At 57.1% G+C, this 26,697-nt stretch overlaps 11 protein-coding genes across 11 annotated transcripts; 5 read left to right on the forward strand and 6 right to left on the reverse strand.

Annotated features, from left to right (window-relative positions):
- Nucleotides 1-69: 69 nt before the first annotated feature.
- On the reverse strand, nt 70-1,758 carry N657DRAFT_643495 (Swi3-domain-containing protein). The gene is made up of 3 exons (XM_062792571.1): nt 1,439-1,758; nt 1,311-1,386; nt 70-1,261 (listed from the first exon to the last, which is right to left on the reverse strand). Exons 1-3 carry the CDS (start codon nt 1,678-1,680, stop codon nt 269-271), a joined length of 1,311 nt encoding a protein of 436 aa, XP_062648517.1. The 5' UTR covers nt 1,681-1,758; the 3' UTR covers nt 70-268.
- A 280-nt stretch (nt 1,759-2,038) lies between these two features.
- N657DRAFT_615692 (uncharacterized protein) lies at nt 2,039-2,886 on the forward strand (the record flags this gene model as incomplete). The annotated part of the gene is made up of 4 exons (XM_062790473.1): nt 2,039-2,101; nt 2,161-2,177; nt 2,258-2,463; nt 2,597-2,886. The coding sequence occupies 4 exons, from the start codon at nt 2,039-2,041 to the stop codon at nt 2,884-2,886; spliced, it is 576 nt and encodes a 191-aa protein (XP_062648518.1).
- A 359-nt stretch (nt 2,887-3,245) lies between these two features.
- N657DRAFT_331325 (carbohydrate-binding module family 1 protein) lies at nt 3,246-4,637 on the reverse strand. The gene is made up of 4 exons (XM_062786864.1): nt 4,415-4,637; nt 4,215-4,361; nt 3,451-4,143; nt 3,246-3,383 (listed from the first exon to the last, which is right to left on the reverse strand). The coding sequence occupies exons 1-4, from the start codon at nt 4,511-4,513 to the stop codon at nt 3,321-3,323; spliced, it is 1,002 nt and encodes a 333-aa protein (XP_062648519.1). The 5' UTR covers nt 4,514-4,637; the 3' UTR covers nt 3,246-3,320.
- A 1,575-nt stretch (nt 4,638-6,212) lies between these two features.
- N657DRAFT_570259 (calcium-dependent phosphotriesterase) lies at nt 6,213-7,873 on the forward strand (the record flags this gene model as incomplete). The annotated part of the gene is made up of 7 exons (XM_062788716.1): nt 6,213-6,368; nt 6,422-6,576; nt 6,641-6,837; nt 6,907-7,014; nt 7,104-7,313; nt 7,385-7,481; nt 7,555-7,873. The coding sequence occupies 7 exons, from the start codon at nt 6,213-6,215 to the stop codon at nt 7,871-7,873; spliced, it is 1,242 nt and encodes a 413-aa protein (XP_062648520.1).
- Nucleotides 7,874-9,866: 1,993 nt separating this feature from the next.
- Nucleotides 9,867-11,756, forward strand: N657DRAFT_570310 (uncharacterized protein; the record flags this gene model as incomplete). The annotated part of the gene is made up of 3 exons (XM_062788724.1): nt 9,867-10,217; nt 10,314-11,521; nt 11,591-11,756. 3 exons carry the CDS (start codon nt 9,867-9,869, stop codon nt 11,754-11,756), a joined length of 1,725 nt encoding a protein of 574 aa, XP_062648521.1.
- A 111-nt stretch (nt 11,757-11,867) lies between these two features.
- N657DRAFT_331757 (uncharacterized protein) lies at nt 11,868-12,760 on the reverse strand. The gene is made up of 2 exons (XM_062786865.1): nt 12,333-12,760; nt 11,868-12,227 (listed from the first exon to the last, which is right to left on the reverse strand). Exons 1-2 carry the CDS (start codon nt 12,537-12,539, stop codon nt 11,979-11,981), a joined length of 456 nt encoding a protein of 151 aa, XP_062648522.1. The 5' UTR covers nt 12,540-12,760; the 3' UTR covers nt 11,868-11,978.
- A 697-nt stretch (nt 12,761-13,457) lies between these two features.
- On the reverse strand, nt 13,458-15,690 carry N657DRAFT_593370 (acetyl-CoA synthetase-like protein). The gene is made up of 2 exons (XM_062789941.1): nt 15,509-15,690; nt 13,458-15,391 (listed from the first exon to the last, which is right to left on the reverse strand). Exons 1-2 carry the CDS (start codon nt 15,681-15,683, stop codon nt 13,635-13,637), a joined length of 1,932 nt encoding a protein of 643 aa, XP_062648523.1. The 5' UTR covers nt 15,684-15,690; the 3' UTR covers nt 13,458-13,634.
- Nucleotides 15,691-16,732: 1,042 nt separating this feature from the next.
- N657DRAFT_570260 (glutamine synthetase/guanido kinase) lies at nt 16,733-18,195 on the reverse strand (the record flags this gene model as incomplete). Its single annotated transcript, XM_062788717.1, has 2 exons — nt 16,733-17,721; nt 17,781-18,195. 2 exons carry the CDS (start codon nt 18,193-18,195, stop codon nt 16,733-16,735), a joined length of 1,404 nt encoding a protein of 467 aa, XP_062648524.1.
- Nucleotides 18,196-19,494: 1,299 nt separating this feature from the next.
- On the forward strand, nt 19,495-21,053 carry N657DRAFT_569837 (citrate synthase-like protein; the record flags this gene model as incomplete). Its single annotated transcript, XM_062788689.1, has 3 exons — nt 19,495-19,545; nt 19,601-20,481; nt 20,558-21,053. 3 exons carry the CDS (start codon nt 19,495-19,497, stop codon nt 21,051-21,053), a joined length of 1,428 nt encoding a protein of 475 aa, XP_062648525.1.
- Nucleotides 21,054-22,256: 1,203 nt separating this feature from the next.
- N657DRAFT_331855 (uncharacterized protein) lies at nt 22,257-22,903 on the reverse strand. Its single transcript, XM_062786866.1, has one exon. The coding sequence runs from the start codon at nt 22,809-22,811 to the stop codon at nt 22,464-22,466; it is 348 nt and encodes a 115-aa protein (XP_062648526.1). The 5' UTR covers nt 22,812-22,903; the 3' UTR covers nt 22,257-22,463.
- Nucleotides 22,904-24,287: 1,384 nt separating this feature from the next.
- Nucleotides 24,288-25,674, forward strand: N657DRAFT_643508 (uncharacterized protein). The gene is made up of 3 exons (XM_062792572.1): nt 24,288-24,614; nt 24,675-24,773; nt 24,861-25,674. Exons 1-3 carry the CDS (start codon nt 24,432-24,434, stop codon nt 25,230-25,232), a joined length of 654 nt encoding a protein of 217 aa, XP_062648527.1. The 5' UTR covers nt 24,288-24,431; the 3' UTR covers nt 25,233-25,674.
- The last annotated feature ends 1,023 nt before the right edge of the window (nt 25,675-26,697 follow it).

The raw sequence follows: 26,697 nt of genomic DNA on the forward strand, positions 1-26,697 counted from the left end.
GCTCGGATCTCGGATCAAAGGACTGGCTTCGGGATTAGGTTGCGACGGCCGGACGCCGCCGATTTCAATGTTTAGTGTTCTTTTCAGGGACATCAGTATTCCTCTATTGATATGATTAAAACGCCATGCGGTTCGATATCCACTGCCATAAGCAGGCTGAAGTCCTGGCTTCACGGTTGTCAACCATTAGGCATGTGGGTCGTAATTGATGCGGTCGCGGTTCCCTGCGGTACAGACACATACATCTCTTGAGTATCATACGCCAGCTTTACCACAGTCCATCCATCTCGGCCATCGCCTCCTCGTCGTCCTCAAAGCTCGCCATCGGTCCCCCAGTATCGGCATGCACTGACGAAGCGGCATTGGCGCCGTTCAAAGGGCGTGTTGTGGTAATGAGCCCCGCCTCGGCCTCCGCCATAAACGCATCGAGATCGTCCTCGCCGTCGTCCATAGCAGGGCTGCCATCTGCAGGTTGAATATCGCTGTTGCTAACCTTTTCCCCTGTCCTGCTTGATTGAGCAAAGACCGGAATATCCGCTTCTGCCTCGGCCATGAGCGCGTCCAAGTCATCTCCATCGTTGCCCCCCTGTTGGGTCGCCTGTTTTTTTGACTTGCCATCTTCGAATATGCTGCCGCCCGTCGCTGGCTGACCAGGCCGTGTTAGGTCAGAACGCGTCTCGGCCTCGGCCTCGGCCATCAGCGCATCCAAATCGTCATCATCGGGTTCCCCGGCTGAAATTGGGGCTGCAGTCCTCGCTCCGTTTCCAAAGATGCTTTCGAAGGCCGGGGCAGTAGCAGCGGGTCGTGTCCTGTTCCCCGAGTCTGCCTCAGCTTCGGCCATCAGGGCATCAAGGTCATCGTCGTCCGGAACGCCATCGTTCCCCAACTGCCTTGAGGGCGCAGTGCCGCCGGTGTTTCGCAGTGGCGTGGCATTGTAGATATCATCGTCCTCAAACAAGTCGTCCGCGGCAGGCGTCCTTGCCCGGCCCTGCGTCGCCTTCGTAGTGTTCTCAAAGATCGGTGCGATTTTGTCCGACTGCCGCGATGCAGACGATCCCTGGCGGATTCGGTACTCCTCCTCATCCTCTGCCATTGCGGGCTTAGGCTTGGTCTCGTCGATCCATTGGAGCCTAGCGTTGCGCATGGTTGTCTTGTGGCCTGCCTTCTCCACCATGGCGAGGGCGTCTAGAAAAGTAGCTTTTGGGAAGAGGTCGTCGAGCCATTCCTGGTAGAAGGAGAGCAGCCGGGCAGCGTCGTTGTACTAGCTGTGTCAGTGTGGGAGGGTGATGTGACGGCAGTGTGTCACACACCTCGTGACCTTTGCCCTTGAACTTGAGCCTCTGTGCCGTCTTTCGCAGTTTCGGGATGCCCTTATCTGAAAGCAGCCTACAGGAAGAGTCAGCCAGGGCCGCGACCAGCGCGGGTGCAAGCTACGGACCGGGTCTCGTCGAGCTTCACCCTTGGGGCTCTGGGCTTCCTCTTCAAGTCGAGCTCTTTCTCGATTCCCAGCACATCCTTCTTCTTGCTACCGTCGTTGTTGTCGTTCTTGGCAGGCTCCGGGCTGGGTGACCTGAACGGATCATCTTGGTCCCAGTCGGCGAGGTAATCGTTGACAAAGCTGCTGCTGCCTCTACCCCGAGCCGCCGAGTCAGTTGACTTGGGAACTGTCTTGGATGGCATGTCCTGGTCTGCTCTCTTTTTTTTTTGTTGTTTGGAGGGCGAATTTGGTGGTATGCAGGGAAGGATTTTGGGTCTGCTCGACGCGGTCTTTCGTAAACCAAACGCGTCGCGTCCCAAACGGAAATTGGTCTGTTACTGGCTGTGGCTGGAGCTTAGCTCTGCTGTGGCGCCGACTATGGCGGTGCTGGGCCCACCAAGTTCATTCTAGTTCACCGACTCGGCCCGCCTCACTAACCTGAGGCATCAATTCAATGCAGCGCCCGTGAGTCCACTCCAAGAGTCTAAAGCTTCGACCGGCATTGGGTCCTCAATTGCTCAGAACATCGCGATCCTCGACGACGCCTTGTCGGCCGCCAAGATGTCGAACACCACAAACCAAACGTACTCGTGGCCGAGCAAGACAGTCAAGACCGAGTACCCAGTAAGTCGACAGTTTAAGATCCGAAAACAATTGCACTCACTGACTGACGCTCAAACCAGCTCATCGACAATGACCCGTACGTCCCCTCCCCCGCCGATACATACCCCCGACAGCCCTCCTCATACGGAATGACTCTAACTGTGTTACATGCGACAGACATTTTAAGCGCGTGATTCGGTACGCCCGGCCGTCCGACTACGCGCATGGCGCCGTGGCCGCCGCCGCTGGCCCCGGCCTGCTTTACGCCATGGAGAGGTTCGCCCCGTCGCAGGTTGGCAAGGGCGGGTTCGCCCAGGCCATGCGGCTGTGCGGCTTTATTGGCGTTGCCGGCGGCTTCCTCTATTTCTACCAGCGCTCCATCCGTACGTGAACCGGACCTACCTGTCGAGCGCCTCTATTCAACATAACACCGATCGCTGGAGGGTGTGGGCTGGGAGATTTTGGAGCCTTTCTCAGGTCATCGTTGAATGAACATTGTACTAACCACGGCTGCAGTTCGGTTCTACGGCATGAGCGAAAACGCCCGCGAGGTCGAGATGGATATGCGCGAGATGGTCGACAAAGTCAAGCGTGGCGAGCCGCTCTACGGCGAGAGCAAGCTGACCCCCGCCATGCAGGGCGTTGCCGCCCGCCAATCCAGGTACTCGGCGCTGTTCTTCGGCGTCCTCCCATGGTTCAACTTTGTGAATCACAGCCAACACGGCGTCGATACGGCCAAGTACTATCAACAGGCGGAAAGGGAATTGGAGGCGGAGCGCCTGGCGAAGGCAAAGGGCTCGTCATGAGCAACTGTGAGAGGAGGAGCAGGAAAACGTGGATGATGAGGGAGGTGGCACCAGATCCCTTGTCAGGTCAGGCGCCAGGTGTACATATGACATTTAGACGACGGCCTGCGCGGGTCTCGAGTCAACAGGCAAATCTTTTCTTGCGTCAACAAATCAACGAAACTGGTTGCAGATTCCGCCCTGCCGCGGGTTCAACAATCACCGAAGTTGGGTTCAAGAGCTGGCACAGCGAGGTTTATCTGAGGATGGGGAAGCTCTTCCCTGAAACTGCCAACCTGACTTGAGACTACAGGTTTTGACAACTGAAGAGGCAACATGTTCCGTTGACGAATGATATGCACACCAATCGACCTTCACAACTCGCGGCACCCTCGCACCAACTTGCCCGCTTTACTCTCCCGCCATCCGCCCGAAGATGTATCCACTTACACAGGCTAAGCAGAAGGAGCGCACTGCGAATAGTGCGGCGGAGAAACAGCCTTGCAAGTATAGCCAGCCTGCAGCACAACATCAGTTAAAGCTTGTCCAAGAACGCAGTCTCTAACACACACAACATCAACTTACCGCGCACTGGGTGCACCCCGAGTACCCATTCCCACCGCACTGTCCGTACGCTTGCACCGTACAACCACCGGCCGCAGCGCCTCCGCCTCCCTCCAAGCCTCCGGAGGCGCCGTTGCCCGACGAAGGGGCCACCGCGGTAGGCGACGAGCCAGCCTTGCACGTATTCTCACACCCGGCGCAGCCGGAGCCAGCCTTCTTGGTCGTGCCGCCCGAGTACACGGCCGGACCGGGCGCAATATAATTATCGACGGCAGCATGAATATTAATCCTGATGCCCGGATCACTAGCACTGTACGCGCCCGGAAATTTTACGGTAGCCGGGTTGGCCGTGCCGGAGCCGCCCTCGACGCTGATCTGGTAGCAGCTGACGTAAAACTGGGCGCCGCCCGACTGGCCCGCCGTGTGCAGGGCGAGCGCCTCGGCGCGGAGCAGGTAGTCGCCCGAGGCGATGTCGGCGGGAATCTTGACATCCATCTTGCCGCAGCACGCGTTGAGGTCGCGCGTGCCCCAATGGTCGTCGTCGCCCACGGCGCCGCCCGGTTTCTTGGCCCAGGAGTCGGAAAAGATTTTGAACCAGCCCGTCGAGGCGCCGTCGGCCGTCGTCGCGTCGCTGACCTTGCTCAGGTAGACTTGCACGGGGCCCCAGTGGGCACCGCCGATGGCTTCGTTTTTGCAGTTGCGGTCGTTAGGTTGCTGGAGGCGGGTTTTTCTGGGTTAGAGGGGTGGGGAGTGGTGGTTGACATAGGGTTAGTGGTTCTTTTTACCTGGTGCATCTCAACGGTGACGGTGCCGCCTGCTCTCACGGGGCACTTGCCGCTGACTGAGCGAGTGCCTGCATTGCAGACGATGTCCCTGCTGCCGACGTTGGTGATGGGCGAGTTGGAGCCCGGCATGCGGATGCATGAGGAGCCGTGCCGCGGGTGTTAGCGGTTGCGGACTACGACCGTCTTCAGGGGAGACTTATATAGTCAGTGCCGTCCACCCACAGTTGCTGGAAGGTGGCATGGCCTGCTACTTCCTGAGCAGCCAGCGCTGTCAAAGCCGCGGCGATCGTGGACCTCATGGTTGCTCTGATAAGCTTGGTCGTTCTGGGCCAGCTTTGTCGATGGTCTTTTCATGGGGTTGGTGAGACGGGAAAGAGGCGCAAACCCGGCGCATGCTGTCCAATTCCGGTGTTATATAGGAGCTTTCTAGGTATGTAGTCTACCCTTCTCCTGTACTCAGCCAAACCGTCGTCATAACCTGCAGTCAAACGCAGCAGCTTTCTCCCCGGAGACAATTACCGGCGTCAGGCATCCATGACCAGGGAAATATGGGCATGGGCCTGCTGCTCGGCTTTACTCTCGATCCTTGCCATCTGCCGAGATGGGGCGGCTGGGGCCCCGGACTGGCCTCGCAGTCCGGCTTGTATAAAGCACTATGCCCCAGCATCTGCGTCGTTTTCCGGCCGCAGGAGATATATACAGCACGCACCCACTTGACTGGCAACGGGCTGGACGGCATCCGCAGCAGTTGGCGGCTTGCCGTCAGCGCAATATCGGACGGTAATTTACCCGGCTCTTGCGGCATGCTAATCCGTCCGGAACTTCCTGAACGGGTCTAGGGAGACTAGCATGAAGATCCGTTCCGGTTATAGACTGTAAATGGGCTAACGCTTCCCGTATAGCTGCCGAGTCGTGCTCTCGGAGGATGGTTCGTCGGGCACGTGTATAGGATGTTGGCTGGAAGATCCGGCCGCTGCCTGTCCGAGTTCGTCTCCATGAGCACAGGTTCTCTCCTGACGTGTGCAAGATGCACTGACGCTCAACCTGAACCCAGGGAAAGTACGGCAGTTCCATCAGAACCGTGTTGGTCTTGGTGTTCAGTTTCCTATGCTAGAAAATCGCTGGCACTACATGTAGTCATGTACAATACCTGCAGGCCAAGTGTCGCCCTAGGACCTCGACACAGTTGGTCCCCGACATGACCTAGGGAGCGGTGGCAGGCGGACTACGCTCGTATGTTTGCCGGCTCGTACCTTGAACAAAAGTACCTGATGGGGTCTAACTGTGCCATTCAGATTTACTATAACCGAGGACTGTTCTCCGGATCAGGCTGAGACTCTGCGAGCAACGCACCTACCCAAGTCATTTCACTAGGTAGGGGGGCCTTCCAAACTGCTTAGTAAGGATCGTAACAGCCTAGCTCCAAGTTTCTCTTACCAGTCAAGTGCAAGTTAATGGCTGGCATGGTAGCTTCTCAGCAAAAAAAACATTCTGCTCGGAAAGCTGAACTCGAGTTCTATCTAGGTTGCGGTTGCTGTTAATGACCAGGCATATTCCCAGTCCTAATCACTCTCGTAATGGCCGAGGCGTGGATTCCCTCAGCCCCAAGATCAAACGGGAAGAGGAAAATCGACCTGCTTGTGTCCATCGCTATAGCAAACCCGACGAATGACCTCTGGGAATTGGCTAGGGTTGCTTGGCTCGGCAAGAGAAAGACCTTATCACGGTCAAATGCTGTGACGCATGAGCCTGTTGGGAGGACGTCAAGTCACACGACGTATACGATGTATGTTTCAGTTCCCCGCACCCCGTCTACGGTCCAGGACAAATCAATGATTGAGCTGTTCCAATTGCTCATCAACGGGCCTAGATATGAAGCTCACGTCGTCCTAGCGGTCATCTTCAGCAAAGTCTCCCGCACATCGTCGGCCGCTTTGTACTGCTATGGCGTTGCTCCGACGATTCCTGTCTGGGGCTGTGGTCAAGCAGCTGCTCTCGATGCACAAGCCCAACTTGCTCCTGCTACTGGGATTCGGCGCCACAGGCCTCTCACAGCATGGTATTCAAGTTCCACCCCAGGCTCAAGTGATCGACCAGCGGAGCTTCAATTCTCTCCAGATTGTCGCTGCGCCATCCGTGGCCGATGGCTTCGCAGTATGTCTCTGATCCTACGTACTAGCTCGGTGAGGCTGATCCTGTGTTTCTAGCAATTCGTTCCTCCAGGTACAACACTGAAAAGGCTTCTCGCCCGCCCCTTTCATGTCTACGACGAGGATTTTCTGGAAATTATCGGTCCAAACCCGACTTTGACCCTGCTCAACCACACAGCATCAGACCCGATATTCCATGAAGCGCCCGTCTGGTAGGCTCCCTTCTTGAATGACCAACCTGCTTGCCCTGGAACGAGGAACTGACTGCTTGACGAGGTATCCCGCCAAGGACGAGATGTTCTTCGTCCAGAATGCCGGTGCGAGAGCAGCTGGGACTGGCCTTGCCAAGTCGGCAACCATTCAGAAGATTTCGCTGTCTGCTATTACTCCCGCCATTGCGAGCCAGAGAAATGCTAGTGGTTCGGTAAAGGTGGAAGTTTTAGACTCATATCCCACTGTTATGAACCCAAATGGTCAGTCTAGGGTCCGATCTTGGTTACTCACTCTGTCATCATATATGGGGACTGACAGTCGGAGCGTAGGTGGAACCAACTTCAGGGGCCAGCTGCTATTTCTCGGAGAAGGACAAGGAGAAAGCATAGCGCCGGCCATGTATCTTATGGATCCACAGCCTCCATACAACACCACGGGTGAGAGAGCTGTGACATTCTTGAGCATCCCGCCTATAACCATGCCGCCATGGTCGATCGGATCATTCTAACAGTGTGGGACTTCGCAGTACTCCTAGACAATTTCTTCGGCCGCCAGTTCAACTCGCTGAGCGATGTCTCCATCAACCCTCGGAATGGAGAGCTCTACTTCACAGACCCGACATACGGATACTTGCAGGACTTCCGGCCAACGCCGGGAATGCCACGGCAGGTATGGCGCTTCAACGAAGCCACCGGAGTAGTGAGAGTGGCAGCAGATGGATTCAACATGCCCAACGGTCAGTTGATGAGAGACTCGAGAGATGTGGACCGGAGAGCCCTGCTCATTCCCATGTCCTTCTTACCTTAGGCATCACTTTCTCCCCTACCGGCTCTCACGTGTACATCACCGACACCGGAATGACCCAAGCATTTTATGGCACTAACTTCACCTCTCCCTCAACCATGTAAGTTTCTCGGTCGAGTTTGTCTCCGAGTCGTTAAACATCGCACGCTCATGAAATCATACTGTGTGGACAGCTACCAGTACGACGTCAACGAGGACGGCACCCTGGTGAACCGAAAGCCGTTTGCATTCGTGACGCCAGGCGTGCCCGACGGGATCCACGTCGACACAAAGGGTAACGTGTACGTCGGCTGCGGCGATGGCGTGCAAGTGTACAGCCCGTCTGGGAAACTGCTCGGCAAGATCTACGTTGGGAATGCGGTGCCCAATTTCCAATTCGCTGGGCTGGGGCGGATGGTCATCTTGGCTGAGACAGAGCTGTACTATGCCACGTTGGCCGCGGAGGGGGCCTTTCCTGGTGCACTGTATTATCCACCAGATGCTGAGGGTTGAGGACCTTTCGAGGCGGGCGAGGACCATAAGGGTGATGTTGCAGTGCTTAAGACCTTGAGCGACGGGCAACGTCGGCTGAGGTAGGGAGTGGAACATGACAAAGTGCCTGATGGAGCAAGGGAGGGTATGACAGGTTAGAATTCGGTTACATTTCCTATGAACCAAATTAGTCAAATTAAACCATGAAGTTAGTTAATTCGACGATGTAGAAGGAGGAGGAAAATTAGAGAATCGTAGTTAGGGGTACCCAGGAGTTTGTGAATGTTGGAAATCTGACTAGTAGTAGAGTAGTCCGTCCAGGTTTTCCTTTAGCTGAGTACGGGCCCTTCAAAAACAAATGCTCTTCACTAGCGCTACCTTAAAAAAGTACAGTTCAGCCCTGGTTTGTTCGTTAGCATAACCACGGCGGGCACTAGACATATGCAGGCAAAAGAAAATAGAGTTCAATGAGAGTACAAACACAACACAACACCTCTTGACCAAATACCAATTCCTCTACGACCTCTTTGCTTCTTGGAGTAACCTCCCGCAATCACCAACAATGTCGTTGTCGTCCGCCCCAAGCGGAAGTTGCCAGCTGCCCACTCCGAAGAGAACATCGGGCAAGCGCGCAAGAAGCGATCTGCAGAATGACCAAGTATAAACGCCTACAGCTCGAACTTCGAGTTAACCAAGATAGGAAGTAAGGCAATCGACCAATTCTTGACGCTCGTTAGTAGTCGTCCGCTGCCGCCGCATGTCAAGCATCAGTTGAGTGTCTCTATGCCGAGACCCGACTGGCTGAGATGGCAAAAACGAGGGAGGCAACAAAAAAAGACATAGAAGAAAAGAGGAAAAGTAAGGGAAGGGGGAAGAGGAAGACAAAAATGAAGACAACGAGGAGGAGGAACAGAAAGAAGAAGATAGAGAGAAGATAACTAGAGAGTGAAAGTGAGAAAAAGACGAAGGACTGTGACTATGCAATTAAACGTTCCACAGAAACAAACAAACTACCTCAGGGTTGAACTTTTCATGTTTACATGATGTTCGCCGACGTTCAGGGGCGGTTCCCGGTCAACTGGGAATACAAGTTCTCAAGGTCGATCTCATGGAACAAACTATCATCCGGATGGTTCCTCGGCCAACCGCTTACCGGAGGGATCATCGACTGGTGAAAACCGCGCATGGCTTATTGAGGTGCCAACAGGGAGAAGCTGTCTCCCGCAATGACGGTAGGTATCCGGCCTGCGGCAGGGATGGGTTATGGTTCGCCGTCGAGGCTTGAGGTGGCCAGAATCCATCGGGGGAGTGTCGTACTGTATAGTACTGCTGCCCACAGAGCACGTGCATGATTGCTGTCGCTTCTTGGTAGAGTCTCTCCAGGGCCGTGCTCTCACCGATAATCCAGTCGATTTCGAGCTTCCGGTGCCGGTACACGCTGACTTGAAGCTGTGCAGAGTACCCAACTCTTGGAGGATTTTGTTTTTCCATTCGATCCGTATTCCTTGAGAATTCGCATCTGCGAAGTTGCAGTATGGGTCAAGGGCAAGAAAGTCCGTAGTATGGGTACTGGTGGCCTCCTTTCTCCGTTAGCTCAAGCGCAAGGGTCGTGGAGAAGGTTTTTGCCCGGAGTTCTTTCGAAGCAGTTTCGAAGAAGACACAGTCGAGGGGAAAGGGGAATGATGTTAGGGTTAGTTAAGTCAAATCTCAGAAGATGCCCTGGTCTTCGGCTCGCTCCCCGAGTCTCCACAAAAGCTTAGCTCAACATTGTTGCATCCCCAATCTCCACCGCCACCGAGTCTAACGGGACGGCAGTGGCGTGTCGACAAAAACCACGGAAGCAGAAAGATGCAGACTTGGCTGGACTACGAAGACGCTGAGCACAGAAGACAAACCAAGTATCGAACGCAAACACTCAGCGATTATGACAGGCGCCAAGCGGTTCCGGCCCGACGCCGACGCCAACGACCACCACCGCGACCATGAATTCCACGAACGACGCCATCCCAGCCAGATGCCGCCAGCGAAACGCCGCCGGGTGACCGATACCGCCCAACCGAACCCAGCCATCCCACCCCCATCAGGCCGCGATCTGCTCTCCCCGCTCTCCGACGAGCTCCTCCTCCGCATCCTCTCCTTCCTGCCCCTCCAGCACCTCCTGGCGGTGACCCCCGTCTCGCGCCGCTTCTACCACCTAGCGTCCGACTCCCAATTGTGGAAGGCACTGTACTACGCGCGCTTTGTTCTGCCCCGCGCGATGCGCATACCGGGGTTCCGCGACGGGCCCGTAGGGGCTGGCGCGGGGCACAAGCTGCACTATGCCGGGAGGCGGACGCTGTGGGCGGATGGGAGGAGGGGCGGGGTTGTGCGCGCGGACGAGGATCGGAGGATGGGCGGCAGGGCTGAGAAGGAAGGTGATGATGATGAGAGTGAAGGGGTGGTATTGCGCTCTGTGAAAGAGGTGGAAGATGTTGTCCCACGACCGGTCAACTGGAAGCGACAGTACAAGATTCGGTATAACTGGGCGAGGGGGAAGTGCGCGGTTGAAGAGCTCAGGCTTGGCGACGAGAAGGATGTTGGTGGTGAACAGGGGCGGAAGATGCTCGTTAAGGTGGTTGAGGGCGTCGCCGTCACGGCGGACAGGGACGAGGGATTGCGCGCCTGGGACCTCAAAAGCCGGAGTCTTATTGCCCAGATTGAGATTGGTAGTAACGGCGCGGACGCCGCGCCAAGTTGCATCGCCGTTGATGAGACTGAATTTGAAGGTGGGCTGCTTGACATAGCCCTGGGCTTCGATGACGGCAGTTTTGGGGTTTGGAGGTTGCTCACTGACAAGAAACGGCTCGAGCAACGGTACCGCCATGAGAAGTCCACCAACGGCGAGCTCATCGCCATGGCCTTTTCGCACCCCTACTTACTGACCGCCACCCAGGCGGTGCTGGTTTCGCTTTACACCTTCGACGTCCCTACCACAAAGACAGAGGACGGCATGCAGGCGCAGGAGTCCAGCCAGGGCAAAGCTGCGGGCAGCCTACCTGCCCCGTACCTCCTGACCTCTCTGGATTCTCACACATGTAGGCCGCCGCTGGCATTGTCCATCCGCAGAGCCGGAAGAACAACGATCGCCTCAGTCGCTTACACCTTCTCCACCCGGCGAGGCTGGTCCATTGGCATCCAGGACTTGCATCTAAACGACCCTGCCTCCCACGTGAGAGCACCCCCTGAAGTCAACGCAACCCGGATAGCATACACCACGCCGGTCGAAACAGCCAGCCTTCCCCATACCCCACCTACACCGCCAGCGACACCACAACGCGGACACCGGCGCATTACAACAGACGCTGGCGCCCCGACGACAGCCGGCGCCGCCACGCCAGCGCCGGGCCCAACTACGCTCTGCTACACCCACCCCTATCTCCTGGCCACGCTGCCGGACAACACGCTGGTCCTGCACCTGTGCACCTCCAATGCCTCGTCGCTCTCCATCTCCGACGGCATCCGGCTCTGGGGCCACACCTCGGGCATCAGCGACGCCGAGATCACCGCCCGCGGCAAGGCCGTCAGCGTCAGCACCCGCGGCGAGGAGATGCGCGTCTGGGAGCTCGAGGGCCGGGCCGCTGCTGGCGTCGGCGGCGGCGGCAGCAGCACACGCAGTGTCGAGATTCGGCCGTGGGGGAAGGCGCGGTCGCGGTCGCGGTCGCAGTCGCGGTTGACCGGTGGCAGCCGCGGCGCGATTAGTTGGGCTGATGATGATGAAGGTGGTGGTGTTGGTGTTGGCGTAAACGACCCGGCGCGGGACTGGGATGAGAGGCGGAATTGGGTTGGGTTTGATGATGAGATGGTGATTGTGTTGAAGGAGAGGACGGGGGCGAGGGAGAGCTTGATGGTTTACGACTTTACTTGAGGTGGAAAAATTGGAACAACTTGCCAGTGTTTGGTCGCCGACATCTTTCCTCTGGAGGCTGGATGTGCGCACAGAAGGGAATTCCGGCTTGCCGGGAACGAACCGGCTTAAGACGAGCGCAATGGTTATGGCTGAGACAGCAATTCACAGGCCGCGTCATGCTCCCGCTGCAATTGACGAGGCATACAGTCACGTACTATCCCAAAACCCAGGGTAGCTTAACTATTCCGCCGCCGCGGATGACTTCGCCGCCTGCTGAGCCAGAAAGGCTTGGAGCTTTGGCATGTAGTCCTTCAAGAAAGCACTGTCCACCATCTCCTCCATTCTGGTCACCTTCTCGCCGCTCTCATCGAACCAGAGGAAGACGGCATGCTCGTTCTGATACGGGCCTGACGGCGAGTCCGCCTTGGTTATGGCGTAGATGGCCGCCTTCCCGTTCGCGGCGTCGTGGACGACGTTGTGAACCGTGAGCTACATTCTCGGTCAGCTTTGCGATTGACTTGCCGCGCCAAGGGTGAAGGAAACAGGAAACAGGAAATAAAAAAATAAGAAAACAAAAAGCACTTGCTGGCGTACCTCAAACGTGGACATGATCCCCCGGAGGACGGAAAGGAACCCCGCCATCTCTGCTTGGCTGTGAAGCGGCTCCTTCAGACTAAACGGCAGAGTCTGCATGGTGAAGTCGGCACCCATGACCGACGAGAGGCCACCGGGCGAACAAGCCCTCCAGGCCGAGATAAAACGGTCAAGAGTGGCCGCCTGGGCATCGGCGGGTTCAGGCATAGCAGATGAGGTAGGTTTGTCTTGTACAATGAGGCAATGTTCAGTATCTTTGAATTTGAACTTGAAGGTGTGTGTGTGGTGTTCAGAGGGAGATGGTCGAGAACATGCGAATGGGAGCTGAGATGGGCTTTACGGCTTTATTTGGTCTCAATCATTTTTGCCTTCTTTCCCAAACCTCGGCGTCTGGTGATATGCATTCTTGTCCCAATGCGGCACAGAATCTGGTGTTGGCACATGTGTGTAACATGGCGGCAAGATCATGAACGTGACAAATGCCAGGTGTTGTCAGTTTTGGCCCCCTCTGGGAACAGTGGAGATCATCCGGAGCTCTCAGTCCACATCTGCAATCAGCTTACCATGCAGATCTGGAACCTGTGTTGGGACTCGGGAGCCAATTCGAACTTGAAGTCTGCGATTCTGTATGGCCGACACGGAGAATCATTCAAAGAGAAATAACTACCAAACTAACCTTGAGTAGTATTTCAGCTGCATAAGTAAGGATGCATGGAAGAGAAGAGAAGAGGGGGAAGTTCCTGGCCTGCGAGTCGAGCGGTATCGATGGAAGGCCCTTCTTCCTTTGTAGTAAGCCCCAGACGGTTGGGATGCGAACACACGTTAGCCGACGACTAGACCACGAAGGGAGGAGCCATGGTGGGCGAATCTGATGGAGTGGTTGCAGATTTGGGTCCATCTTACCTGCAGATATATAGGTTATTAGAGGTTGTTGCTATTGGAGGTCCAGACAATCACGACTGTTGGGCTGTTGGGTGTAGCTAAGGTTTGGTGGGTGATGCAGGTGACGCAACACTTTCTGATCATAACTACACCTGTGCTACTTCCCATCTAGCCAGTCATGCAAGCAGCTCCGCAATCGTCCCAGGGGCCAAGCGATGCAGCGTCAGCACGTGACATGGGCGTGTCAGTTGTATTTGTCCTCTCTGTTGTACCTCGAGGTCGAAGCCAGATCGGGTCTGCTATTGACTATGATATCTTGATAAAGGAAGGAGACTCGGGGAGTACGAAAATGGAAGCGTGCGAGAAAAGCAGGGTCGAAGTTCAATTCTACATATCTTGAAACGGCGTTGACATGACTCACTATAGCTTCGCATCCCGCCGCTTCTTCTCGTACAGCTTCACCTCGACGCCCTTGGTCTCTTCGCCTCCGTTTTTCAGCACTCTCCTCAGAATCTTGCCGCTGGGGCTCTTGGGGATTTGGTCCACAAACACGATGCCGCCCATTAGCCACTTGTACTTTGCCGTGCGGCCCTCGACCAGCACCTTGAGCTGGCCAGCCAGCTTCTCGAGGTCCGCCCCGGACATGTTGTTCTTTCCGGCGCGGGGCACCACAAACGCGCGGGGCCACTCGGTCGCCTCGCTCTTGTCGTAGATGCCGATGACACCCGCGTCGGCAACCGCCTCGCTGCTGCACAGTACGGCCTCCAGCTCTGCGGGCGCCACCTGGTACGCGCGTACCTTGATCAGCTCCTTCAGCCGGTCGGTAATCCTGAGCCGGCCGTCGGAATTCAGCGCGCCCACATCGCCCGTCCGGAACCACCCATCCGCCGTCAGCGCCTCTTCGGTAACCGACATATCCATCTTCTTCTCCCCAGAGTACAGCTCGACAGGCAAGTACGCCGACAACAACCCCGCGGCACGCACCAGCACCTCCCCCTCGACATCCACGCCCGCAGCCGTCGTCTTCTCCCCCTCCTTCCTCGCATACACCTCCCCATCCGCAATCATCACCTCGACCCCCCAATGCGGCCTCCCCGTATCTCCCGCCTGCTCCCGCATCTCGTTCTCCCCACAGCCCCTCTGCAGCGCGGTGCTGCACGTCTCGCTCAGCCCATACCCCAACCTCACCCGGAACCCACACCGCTTATACACCTCCTCGACAACCTCATGACCCAGCGGCGCGCCGCCCGTCACGCCCGCCACAACCGACGCGAACCCGCCTCCCCGCGCGTACGGTTCCACGACGGCCGCCTTGGCAAGCATGACGGCCACGGGCGGCGCCATGTGCATGTACGTGACCCTGCGGTCCCGGATCGCCTTCAGCACCGTCTCGAGGTGGAACGAGGGCATGGTGTACACCGTACTGCCCGTGGCGACGGCCAGGAGAAAGACGTTGCAGAGGCCAAACACGTGGTAGAAAGGCACATAGCCGAGCCAGGCCTGGCGCTGGGGTTTGACCCCAAAATAATCTGCGTCGTGCCAGAGCGAGGCGATGGAGAAGTTGAGCGCGTGGTGCGAGAGGAGCACGCCCTTGGAGCGGCCCGAGGTTCCGGACGACCAGAGGATGACGGCTGTGCGGGAGGGGGCAGTGGAGGGGGGGAAGATGGGTGATGACGTGGTTGTTGCTGCGTGGGTGAGTTTGTGGGAGGGAGACGCGGAGAGCAGGGAGCGCCAGTCGGAGGGAGCTGGAGGCGGGGAGGCTTGTGCCGAGGGGTAGGTGTCGGCTGCTGTGTCAACGGTGAAGACGGGGATGGACGAGAAGTAGGAGGTGTCTGGCTGCTTGGCAAGCGCGGATTTCATGGCGGGGAGGCAGGCGGTGGCGGTGATGATGACGCGGGGACGGGCATTCTGGAGGATCCAGGCGATCTCATCGCTGGTCAGGGCAGGTGAGACCAGAGTGGCGGTCATGCCAGAGGCGAGGGTGCCGAAGAAGACTGGGGCGAAAGGGAGGCAGTTGGGCAGCTGGATCAGCACAACCGGGGCGATCTCGGGGCCGGGGGGGCACGACGGGGTTGGGGGCAGCTTGATGGTATTGTTGGGGTCCAGCCCCAGGCTCAGTAGCCCCGACGCGAGGGCGAGCGCATCCTTGGAGATTTGGCCGAATGTGAGAGTGCGGTCTGTTCAGCGTCAGTTTGTGCAAAGTCAAGAAGGATCCAATCAACAACGAGTGTCTCAGATCAGTGCCTGCTTGGAAGGACACCACTATCTCGTTTTTCCCCAGATGCTGCACTTACCTGTCTTGTTGTCGACAAAGATGGGCCGCTCGGGCTCAATCCGCGGCAGGGCGTGCTCGGGCGGCACAAAGTCGCATGCCGTCTGGAACGGTTGGCTGAAGGTGAAGTCGAATGTACTTTTGACGGGCATGTGGCCCGCGGGCGATCCTGCGTAGGCTACTGCGCTGGACACCATAGTCGAAATTTAAAAAAAAAAAAAAAAAAAAATGGCGTTTTCTGAGATCTTAAGCTCCTGAGTGTCGCCGCCAGGGTAGCCTCTCGGATTTTGCCAGAGCTTTATCCCACATATTCGGCTGTATCGCACTGCTTCAACCGCTCGGTTGCCATTGCCCGAAAGTCGGCTCGCCCACTCGGGAATTAGGGAGAATCGCAGGACGGCAGACTCGGCCTTTGGTTCCGCCCCGCTTGCTGCCACAACAGGGGTCGGCAGTTGGATCCACGGCAATGACAGCGATCATGATCCGGCTCAGGAGGCTATCGCCAAATCGGTTTGATGCAGGAACAGGTGGAGCTGTGCTCAACTTGAAATGGAGAACCCCGACTGTGGACGGGGCCACTCAACGGACTCGAGGCAAGCATTGCACAACACATTTACCGAGTTCAGTCTTCAGGAGTCTGTGCTTATCATTGACTAAGGGCATCGCATATGGGCGCATCAAGACGCCTGGTTAACCCTGCAAAAGAGTTGAGAGATCGAGTCGGCTGACATGGTTGGATGACCCGGACAGGCGCAAGGGAACCACAAGTTGTCTATGACAGAGATGAACCGGACGTGGCAGCGTGACAAAGACGATGGCTTCTCTTTTGCGCACATGCCATGAACTACTCAGCACCGAGCTGTGTCGACTCCGTCCTGGCCAGGCACCTTGAACCGGAGCTCGTACCCATAGCTCGATGAAAATGCGTCGGACGATTATTGTCGTGACGCGCAGGTCGTAGATGTGAGAGTCGATGACCCATTGACTCTGGCCTTGGATATCAGTCTCGCGCAGGTGATAAGTCTGCCGATACCTACAGAGGCGGCAGGAGACTAGTGCGCATGGAAAACAGCTGTAAGGTAATATGTCAATTGACTCTTCAGGGGTATCGCAGACAAACAGTCGCCAGCCCAATCGCCCAAACCATGCCCAACCCTCTGCACCCACTCAGACAGTCTCGATGTACCGCTTCAGTTCCCTGCGGACGGTCAGTAATCTTCCGAATTACCAGTACAAAGCAGAAGACTCACCAGTCAGTCACCGCCTCATCCCACAGCCGATTCTCATGATCTCTCGTCCCCCCATAGTGGTCGACAAACTCGTCGCCAAACACCTCCCTCGCGATGCTGCCCGCACGCGTGAACCTGTCATTGGCCTCCCGCAAGGTCTTAGCCAGGCGCACGCCCATGTCCGTGCTGCCCCCAACGTCCTCGCCCCTCGCCAGCGGGGGACACGGGAAATCCAGCTTCTTCTCCACGCCGCGCCACCCGAGCGCCAGAATGGCGGAAAGCACGTAGTACGGATTGGCGTCGGCGCCCGCGACCCGGACCTCGAGCCGCGTCGCGCCGGGCTTGCACGTGGGTGGAGCGATCAAGCGGATCGAGGCGGCACGGTGCTCCAGCCCCCACGAGACGGTGACGGGCGCCCAGAAGTTCTCGACCAGCCGCTTGTAGCTGTTGATGGTGGGCGCCACCATGGGCATGACGTCCGGCAGCCCCTCCAGGACGCCGGCCAGGAAATGCCGCCCCACGTCGGAGAGGTACGCAACGTCAGGGTATGGGGGGTCCGGGTCGCGCTCCCCGCGGTAAAGGAGATTCTTCCCGCTTCCATCCACCAGCGAGACGTGCATATGTCCGCTGTTACCCGGTAGTCCCTGTCTGGGCTTGGCCATGAAGCAGGGCGTGATGCCGTACTTTGTTGCCACTGACTTGACGACGTATTTGAAGAGGCTCGCGCGGTCCGCCATCTGCCTGATTTCGCCGAATTCGAGGGCTGCTTCAAAGACCCCCGGCCCGCTCTCGGTGTGCCATCCCTCGATGTCGCACTTGAATTTCTGGCATGTGTTGAAGATATCATAGTAGTATTCTCGGTTGTGGACGGGCCGCGTCAGGCTGTAGCCAAACATGCCGTCGGTCAGGGGCGGGAGAGACTGAGCGGGGTTCTGTTGCAGGAATGCGGCGGTCGACTGACGGCCGTCGGACGGCGGGGCCTTGAACTGGTAGAACTCGTACTCGGCTGTTGCGCGGTCCGTCAGCTACTCGACTACGCGAGCGACGGTGAGAATCGTCACTAACCTCCAGCCATGGCACCGTAGCCATGGGCCGCGAACTTCTCTACCTGTGTTCTGAGGAGGCCTCTGGGACATGGCGGGATCGGTTTCTCGGTGTCCGGGTCGAGAAAGCTGACCAGGAAGAAGGGGACGTTGTTCTCCCAGGGGATGCGGCGGAAGGAGTTGAGGTCTGGCACGGCGATGAGGTCCCTGTACCCGTTCTCCTTGTTGCTAACCTTGAGCTCGCGCATGTAAGTCATGTCGTGCATGTCCCAGCCAAAGACAACGGAGCAGAAGCCAAAGCCCGTCTCAGCGATGGACAGGAACTTCTTCTTGGAGACGAGCTTCCCGCGGAGTATGCCGTCAACGTCGACGCCAGCAAGCTTGACCGAGTTGTCATCGGCGAGCAGGCCGGGGAGGTCACCAGCCGTGATTTCCATGTTGACGAGCGAGTTGCGCGGGGAAGCGGGAGGTATGATGACGATCTGCCTTTCGATGGAACAGGTTGGTGTGCGAGGCAAATATTAGGCAGTAATGCGTCGAAGTTATCAGAGGCAAATGATGCCCCTTGAGGCAAGGAGTGAGGGTAGGGGATGTTTTGTTGTTGCTGAAGCAGGGAGGGAGAGTTGGTTATCCATGGAGCATGACGGCATGATAAGCACGGAGGGGCATCTGAACAGGCAGGCAGGGAGTGATCAATACCTGTGGGCGAGATGGACCCACTTCGTTAAATCTGCACCGCTCAAGCAGATTCTTGGCATCTCATCTCAAATGGAATTACCCTAACCCTGAATCCTTGGACAGATTCTGATAGTAATCTGACTTACATTTGGATGCCTCGAATTCACATCTTTCCTCCTCAGCTTTCAACTTTTGTAGAGACGGCAATCCTGGACTTGGTACGCAAAGAGTATGGGGTTGGGAAGATCACATACTTGATCCCTTCTGAGCGTCACATTTGGCGAAGCATGGAGACCCGACGTTCTCACATCAAACCCGTCACGTTCGTTCCGAAGTCTTGGAGCTCTTTGAACCGGCCAGCCAGCGCTTCACTCTGAGGACGTTCTCCTCTTGTTTGCCCTTGCAGGGTTCGGTCTCGATATCACCGGTCATGCTTGAAACGAGCGGATGTCGGGAATTTCTCTGTGCACACACAAGCTGCACATAGGTGGCAGATCACTGGGTGGTTTGCCAGTCCGGGGACAGTCGAGTTCGCCAGAAGCCAGCCCCAGATGAGAGCCGAGGAGATGACCCTCAATGGCCAATGGCTTTGTCTCCACAGAACCGTTTGTCCGGGGAAGGGGAACCCCACGCGGGGGCAGCGGAGCGGCTTTCCTCGGCTTGAACAGTGGCGGCGTCCGGGGCTCACCCCATGCCGAGCACATGTAAACCCGCCAGATTGCAATTGCGCCCTGGAAATTGTCTGCAAAGCTGTTCGGGATCATTCAAATGTAAGTCTGCTGGGTCAACTGCAGGCTTTCAAAGGCGTTCCACGACAACAGCAAAGTTGTAGCCACAAGGTCCATTGCAGCACCCCGCACTAGCGGTCTCCGACGTCCCACGTCTGCCGAGTTATCGTGTGGGCTCCAGATTCTCCACATTCTCGTCATTGCCACGTTAAGCCGAGGAGCAGGTTCAAGGAGGCAGGACTTTTTTCATTGAAGACGCCGAAAACCACGGGATCCTGTTGCGGAAAGCAGGATTGACACCGCATTCAAGTCAAAATATACCACTTCGCCATGGCTCTGAATCTGCGAACCGGACGGCGCGCCCTGAGCGGAGCCCTACGTGTAAGTCGGACGAACACCAGTTCCTCTCCCACAACAACGTTCCTGACTGTAGCAGCCTATCGTTGCTACTCCCGTCAACCATGTTTCACGCAGGACATATGCGACCGCCGAGCCGGACCTGAAGACGACACTCAAGGAAGCCATCCCTGCCAAGCGCGAGCTGCTCAAGAAGGTCAAGGCCCACGGCTCCAAGGTCATCGGCGAGGTCAAGGTCGAGAACACCATCGGCGGCATGCGCGGCCTCAAGGCCATGGTCTGGGAGGGGTCCGTGCTCGACGCCAACGAAGGCATTCGCTTCCACGGCCGCACCATCAAGGACTGCCAGAAGGAGCTGCCAAAGGGCAAGACGGGCACCGAGATGCTGCCCGAGGCCATGTTCTGGCTGCTGCTGACGGGCAAGGTGCCCTCGGTCAACCAGGTTCGCCAATTCTCACGCGAGCTCGCCGGGCAGGCCCAACTGCCGGAGTTTGTCAACAAAATGCTCGACGACTTCCCGCGTGACCTGCATCCCATGACCCAGTTCGCCATCGCCGTGTCAGCCCTCAACTACACGTCTAAGTTCGCCAAGGCCTACGAGCAAGGTCTCAACAAGGCCGACTACTGGGAGCCCACCTTTGACGACTGCATCTCGCTGCTCGCCAAGCTGCCCACCATCGCCGCGAAGATTTACCAGAACGCCTACCGCGGCGGCGGCCCACTGCCCGCCGAGATCGACCACGAGCAGGACTGGGCCTACAACTTTGCCGCCATGCTCGGCAAGGGTGGAAAGGAGAATGAAAGCTTCCAGGACCTTCTCAGGCTGTACCTCGCCCTGCACGGCGACCACGAGGGCGGCAACGTGTCGGCCCACACAACGCACCTCGTCGGCAGCGCCCTGAGCGACCCCTTCCTCAGCTACAGCGCCGGCCTGCAGGGTCTAGCCGGGCCGCTGCACGGGTAGGTTTCCACAAAAGCCCAATCCCCTCCTCCCCATTACCAAAGGTAGCCAACTGAACTAACTCTGTTGCTCCAGCCTCGCCGCCCAAGAAGTCCTCCGCTGGATCCTCCAGATGAAGGACGCCATCCCGTCCTCCTACACCGACGACGACGTCCGCAACTACCTCTGGAGCACGCTCAACTCGGGCCGCGTCGTTCCCGGGTACGGCCACGCCGTGCTCCGCAAGCCGGACCCGCGCTTCGAGGCGCTCATGGACTACGCCGCCGCCCGCCCAGAGATTGCGCGCGACCCGGTTTTCCGGTTGGTCCAGAAGAATAGCGAGATTGCGCCCGAGGTGCTCAAGCAGCACGGCAAGACCAAGAATCCCTACCCCAACGTCGATAGCAGCTCGGGTGTCTTGTTTCATCACTATGGCTTCCACGAGACGCTGTACTATACGGCTACGTTTGGCGTGTCGAGGGGCTTGGGCCCGCTGGCGCAGCTTATCTGGGATCGCGCGCTTGGGTTGCCGATTGAGAGGCCCAAGAGTATCAATCTGGAGGGGATTTTGAGGATGGTGGAGGGGCAGTAGTTTTTGCAGAAGGGTGAGTGTTGTAGGGTGGTGTGGTGTGAGAAGGGTTTGGTGAGGGTGTGATGTGATATGTTTTGTTCTGAAGAGAGGGTGTGTAGCGTCCTGTAGCGAAACAGTACTGCATCTGGTCAGTTCACCGTCTCCTGCGGTATTGTTCTGTGCTGTTGTGTTCGAAGCCCTGAGCCTTTGCTCAACGGTGGCATCAGGACAAGAGGCTCGGTCCTGCTCTGTGAGAGTCCGTCCGCCTTGCAACAGGTTACGGAACGAGATGACTACCTGTCGGTGTAGGGATTTGCACTCATTGTCACTCGCTTCTTCACTTTCTCGGCAATCTGCTGTTCCTCTTCCTTCCGTGGGGAAGTACATCCGCGCCATGTGGTATAGTACCAGACTGCTGGAAGCAGATTGTTTTGAGAGTGAATGTTGAGTGCCCTCGTCGGAATACTTGGCTCCCTGGCCGGGATAGATCAAGACAGATTTCTCCGGCCATCGACGACCAACTCGGTGTTACTGTGCCTGGGATTTCGATTCAGGAACGGAGTACTGAAAGAAGGGTATTTGGCTTGGCTTCCCACTATTGCTCCCGATACAAATAGGGTATGGCTCTAGAGTGACGGCCATGCTGATGCTTCAAGTGCCTCTGAAGGGAACGATTGAGCTAGAGATGCTTTGTTTCCTACATTGTTGCTCATCTTTCGGCTGGGTCAGGCCGCCGTTGTACGAATACAGCTTCCTCTTAGCTGTCCTTGATGGATCACTCTTAGCTCCCGTTGATATGAATGGGATCTGGCACGTATGGGCACTGTAACCCCGGTATTGGGTTTGACGAGCAAAAACACAAGGACACCACAGGAAGCAATGCAAGATATGATGCTGCGTCTAAACCTAAGGAACAGCCCTCTGGTATAAACATGGGTTGTTAGACTGAGCCGGCCAGGATGTTACCCCGGTTGACTCAGATCCTTCATATACAAATGTTGCTATTCTTGCCTCGTGCGGGAGGGTTCAAGCTTGCTGGACCGTCAGGGGGGTTAGATACTGCCAGAAGCATGACACGAGGACACCACGACGGGGATATATTGGCGCCTTGCTGAAAGCACACCATTGACGGACCACAGATGAGAACCGTGACGAGGAGACCTGGAGCAGGTAAATGCAGTGATGGGAACGTCACAACGCAGCTGTTTATCAGCGCGTACGGCTAGCCCATGTATGTAGCAGCGAGGGCGGCACCGTGCAGGGCGGCTGAGACGCCGTGCGACTACATCGGTCAGTAAAATATGAGCCTTCCACGAGGCAACCGAACGGGGATATATGGATATATTGCTTGTTGGACCCGATATCCTGGCTGAGGCAGACGGGGGGTACACTGCTGCCGTCTGGGAAAAGCCTCGGACAGGGGGTCGTCGACTACGTGCAGTGCGTGGTATCACTCGACGGTGATGAAGGACCTCGACGGACTTGTGTCGTGTTGGAGCTCAAGACATTTAGTCCGCCTTCTATAGGTAGTTTCAGAAGTGGAGGTGTTCGTTCCGAGGTTTTGCTAGATACTACGATGGAGTCCTGGGCAATCGAGTGGTGTTGCATCGAACCTGCTACTGCTAGCCGCCAGCGAGGCATGGTGTCTGGGTCCATTCTGACGACGTGTATGTGGACCCGGAGGCGGACACAGGACAGAAGTAGAATAGGACGGTTGCCCGGAGACAGAATGCCAGAGGCAGCTGGCGCTGAGAGAGAAAGGTCGAGCAGAGGGGACATGACTTTGCTTGGTGGCGGTTACTCGTCCCCGAGCCATGAGACGTGGAAATGGTCGTGTGCTGGGACAAATCACACAATCCGGAGGCTCTTGCTCCTCACCCGTGTGGTGCTACATAAATTTGGGTAGCAAGAGGCGAACCAGAGAGCCAAAAGTCCGGGGGACGGCACGGGAGGGCTGGTCGGCATGAGGCTGGCAGGTGAGGATTGTGGCCGCAAGCCCGAGAGGGTCGGCAAGAGAACTCGAAGCAACACCATCCCCGGTTTTCCTGGACGGCATCAGCTTGACAGACTGGAGGCGGAGATAGACTCACCACCAGGACTGCGAGTACTCATGCAGCCGTAGTGTCAGCTGATTCGCATTTCCCAGGTATCCCCAACAACAGCTGGATGCAACCATGCCACGATCCAGGTCCGCATTGCTGCCATCCAGGGAACAACGGTGGGCCCTCAATTAAGCTTAATCAATGACCCCTGGGCTTGACGCAAAAATAGCATCCTTGACGAGCCGTATGCCAAGTGAGGCATGGCGGCATCGAGCCTCGGCCGGGCCCTGGTGGGATGTGCAGGTCTGGGTTGCAGGGACGGGATCAGCACAGGAATTTCCCCGCTGACGACCTCGATGTCGCCTTTGCCGGCCTGCCGGGTCTGCGCGGCTCAGCGAAGAGGTGGCCACATCCACAGTTCTTGGCCTCGATCGAGGATGATCACCGATCTTCATACTGGGTATGCTCCGCTGTCAGGGACCAAACCCAAGTCTGGGACCCAGGGCGATGCAAAGTGCAGGTCTCTCGCTCTCTCTCTCGCTCTCTCTCTCTCTCTCTCTGGCCGCTGAATCCGACAGCGGGGAGGGCGAGCCTCCATGTCGATGAGATCGACGGAGCATCCTAGAGATGGCAAAGTCTGGAGGCGGGTTTCTATAAAAAGAATTAGCCTCGCGAAGTAAATGGATATGTCAGCGAGTGAGTAACGAAAACGAGCGGGCTTTGGTCTCGGCACAGGCCTTGTCGGGATCGATGGTACCTTGTTGCGGCAAGCTCATAAGAGCTGTACGTCCCGTCTTAATTTGTGTTTCATTTATCCTCACTTCATCCGCAAATTTGGCCCTGCCGCGAACCACCGAACCACGAAACGAAGAAGAACGTGCGAGAACGACCTCGCCCTTCGAACCAGCCCAGCCAAACCGCACGATTGTGTACGCACCATGGACGCGACTCCATAGTCGACTTCCGAGTGGCCGAGATCGAGACGGGAGCAGGCCGCTGGGTCCCGGAAGGCGGGTGCATCAATATGGAGATGCAAATTAACGACACCAGCCTAGAGGACGCCAAGCATCTCGCTGGTCGCAACTTTGCCTCCGCAGCCGGAAAATGTGCCGTCTGATGTCGGTATGGGACCTCGGAATGGGGGAGGGCGTCTGGACGAGGACATCTCGAAGAGCCCGACACCAGGAACCGGGACGGTCGACAAAGAGATATAAAGACCGGTGATCGCCATCGAGTGCACCGTCTTCTCTCCCTCACCACCCAGCACAGCAGCCTTCCAGCCTTCTCAGCGTTTCCAGAGCAAGCCAGCGCCTCTCTCCTGAGTCTTAACCGTCCTTTTCGGTCTCCAACAGCCAAAATGCGTTCCGTCGCTTTCCTCCTCCCCGCGCTCGTCGCCGCCAGCCCCGTCGCTCAGGTCGTTGGCAACGATGGCTGGTCCGATGCTCCGGACCCGAAGGAGATCCAAATTGTCTCTGCCACCTTCTCCGGCAACGGCTGCCCCCAGGGCAGTGTGTCCACCAACATCTCGCCCGACAAGACGGTGAGTCTCCTCTTCCTGGCCCAGCCATTCATTTCCCCATTCTGACTTGTCCCACAATAGGTCATCACCTTCGGCTTCGACAAGTTCCAGACCTACATCGGACCCGGCTTCAGCCCGAGCGAGAGGACCAAGAACTGCCAGCTCCACCTCCAGCTCAAGGTGATTTACCCCTTCCATTGTCTTCCCCTCAGATATTGTTGATTTCCCCACGCATCCACCACGACGCTAACCGCTCCCTTCTCAAAGTACCCCGGCGGCTTCCAATTCTCGGTCCTCGAGTCGACCTACCACGGCTACGCGCAGCTCGAGGCGGGCGTGACGGGCAACTTCTACAGCACCTACTACTTCAGCCAGGACGCCAAGGCCACGACGACGACGCAGACGTCCATCACGGGTGGCGGCATCTGGGCCGAGGGCCAGGTGTACACCAAGGCCGACAAGGTGCCCACGGCGTCCTACATCTACTCGCCGTGCGGCGCCAGCGGCATCCTCAACATCAACAACCGCATCGCCCTCACCAGCACCAACAGCTCCGCCTTTGGCCTCATCACCGACGACGATGCCACTGTCGCCTTCACCCAGCAGCTCAACATTGCCTGGCGCTCGTGCAAGAACTAGGCGGCGAGTCCTGCTGCTTCGTCTCGGCTGACTAACCGGGGTGCGGCTGCGCTGGGTTTCGAGGTAGTCTTTGGAAGGAGGAGGGGGAGGTGACAAACAGTTGCGGCTTGTCGTCTCCTCCTTGTTCTGGCAAGACTGACTGCATTGGATCCGGGGAATTTGGGCTGGCTGGTTCGTTGGTTTCAGTCTTCCGCCCGGAGGTAACTGATACTGCAACCGAAAAATGGATTGTGGTCTGGGGTGCGGATGCCGGGAGCTCAACGGAGGGGCGGGACGGTTGAACGCCTGCAAGTTGGGGTTGCTCGGTGCTCGCGACGGATCCCATCCAATTTTCTTTCTTGACCTTTCTTTCCCTCTCCTTTCCTTTTTCCCATCTCTCGTCTCGAATAGTTATCTGTCTCTAGCACAAGTCAATCAAGCCTATCACATAACGATTGATGCCGTTTGTGCGGTAATATGACGACGGACAGGTAAAGGCTTGGCGCTCGCATCCGAGCCAGCGGCACAGAATCTCATGACTTGGCCCCCGAGAAGTAGTGCATGCCGGTGGTCAGGAACGGGTGCGACTCCCCCACACATATGACCCTGCCGCGCGGATGGAGAGGGGACGAATAAGAGACTTAGCAGCCGTCAAGCCGGAGTGAGGCGGCAGCCTACCGAACGTGTTGGAGTAACTTAAGCATCGGACGGGTTTGCTGAGCTCTGCCAATGCTAGTTGTTATCGGTGTAACTGAGGGCCGTGAGGGCGAACCTCAAAAGACGAAGTTGCTGCATACTGCCAGTCCGGCAAAAAGACCAGGGTCGGAGCAGCAACTTTAAATAGCCGTGGCCGAAGTGGGAGTTTGGAGGGCTCATGACGAGCCAAAGCGGCAGGGTTGTGACAGATGAAGCCGGGGAGAGGGTTTTCGGGTAGTGCCCTTGGCTGCCCTGGTGCGAGAGCAGTGAGCGGTTGCTGCCGCATCCGATAGTGCGTAGGGCATGCAGCGGCCCCCGACGCTCTGAGAGCCAGTTCACAGTTACTACCCTTGGTGAAGTCCTCTGTAGCGTGCGAAGGCTCCCGTCCTCTCGCTGGAAGAGATTCGAGGCAAAACTACCAGGTTCGGAGTTGCGTCGGCCATGCAATGTCGATGAAGCGCGGCGCGGGTGATCTCCAGTTTGTGTTACAGTATGCCACTTGTCCCGGGTCCAGCACCCGGGACTGGTAACATACTGTGCAAGTACTGTACCTGGTATGACAGCGGAAATCGGCTAGAATCGGATAAAGTCCACTCTCGACCGATGTGCTAAGTTATAGTGTTGCCGTCGAGATAGATAAAGTTGGTCACAGCGCTTCCAGAGACGGAAGGTGAGTTTTCACCGAGTCTCGTGGTGCATTGCCCATCGCCGACCCCCAACTCGAGTCAACTTCTTACGAGACACTTGCGAATCTGGAAACGGTATCTGGCACGAATTCTGTCTTGATTCA

The sequence above is a fragment of the Parathielavia appendiculata genome (assembly GCF_033297405.1).
Source record: "Parathielavia appendiculata strain CBS 731.68 unplaced genomic scaffold N657scaffold_4, whole genome shotgun sequence".
NCBI classification, from domain to species: Eukaryota; Fungi; Ascomycota; class Sordariomycetes; order Sordariales; family Chaetomiaceae; genus Parathielavia; species Parathielavia appendiculata.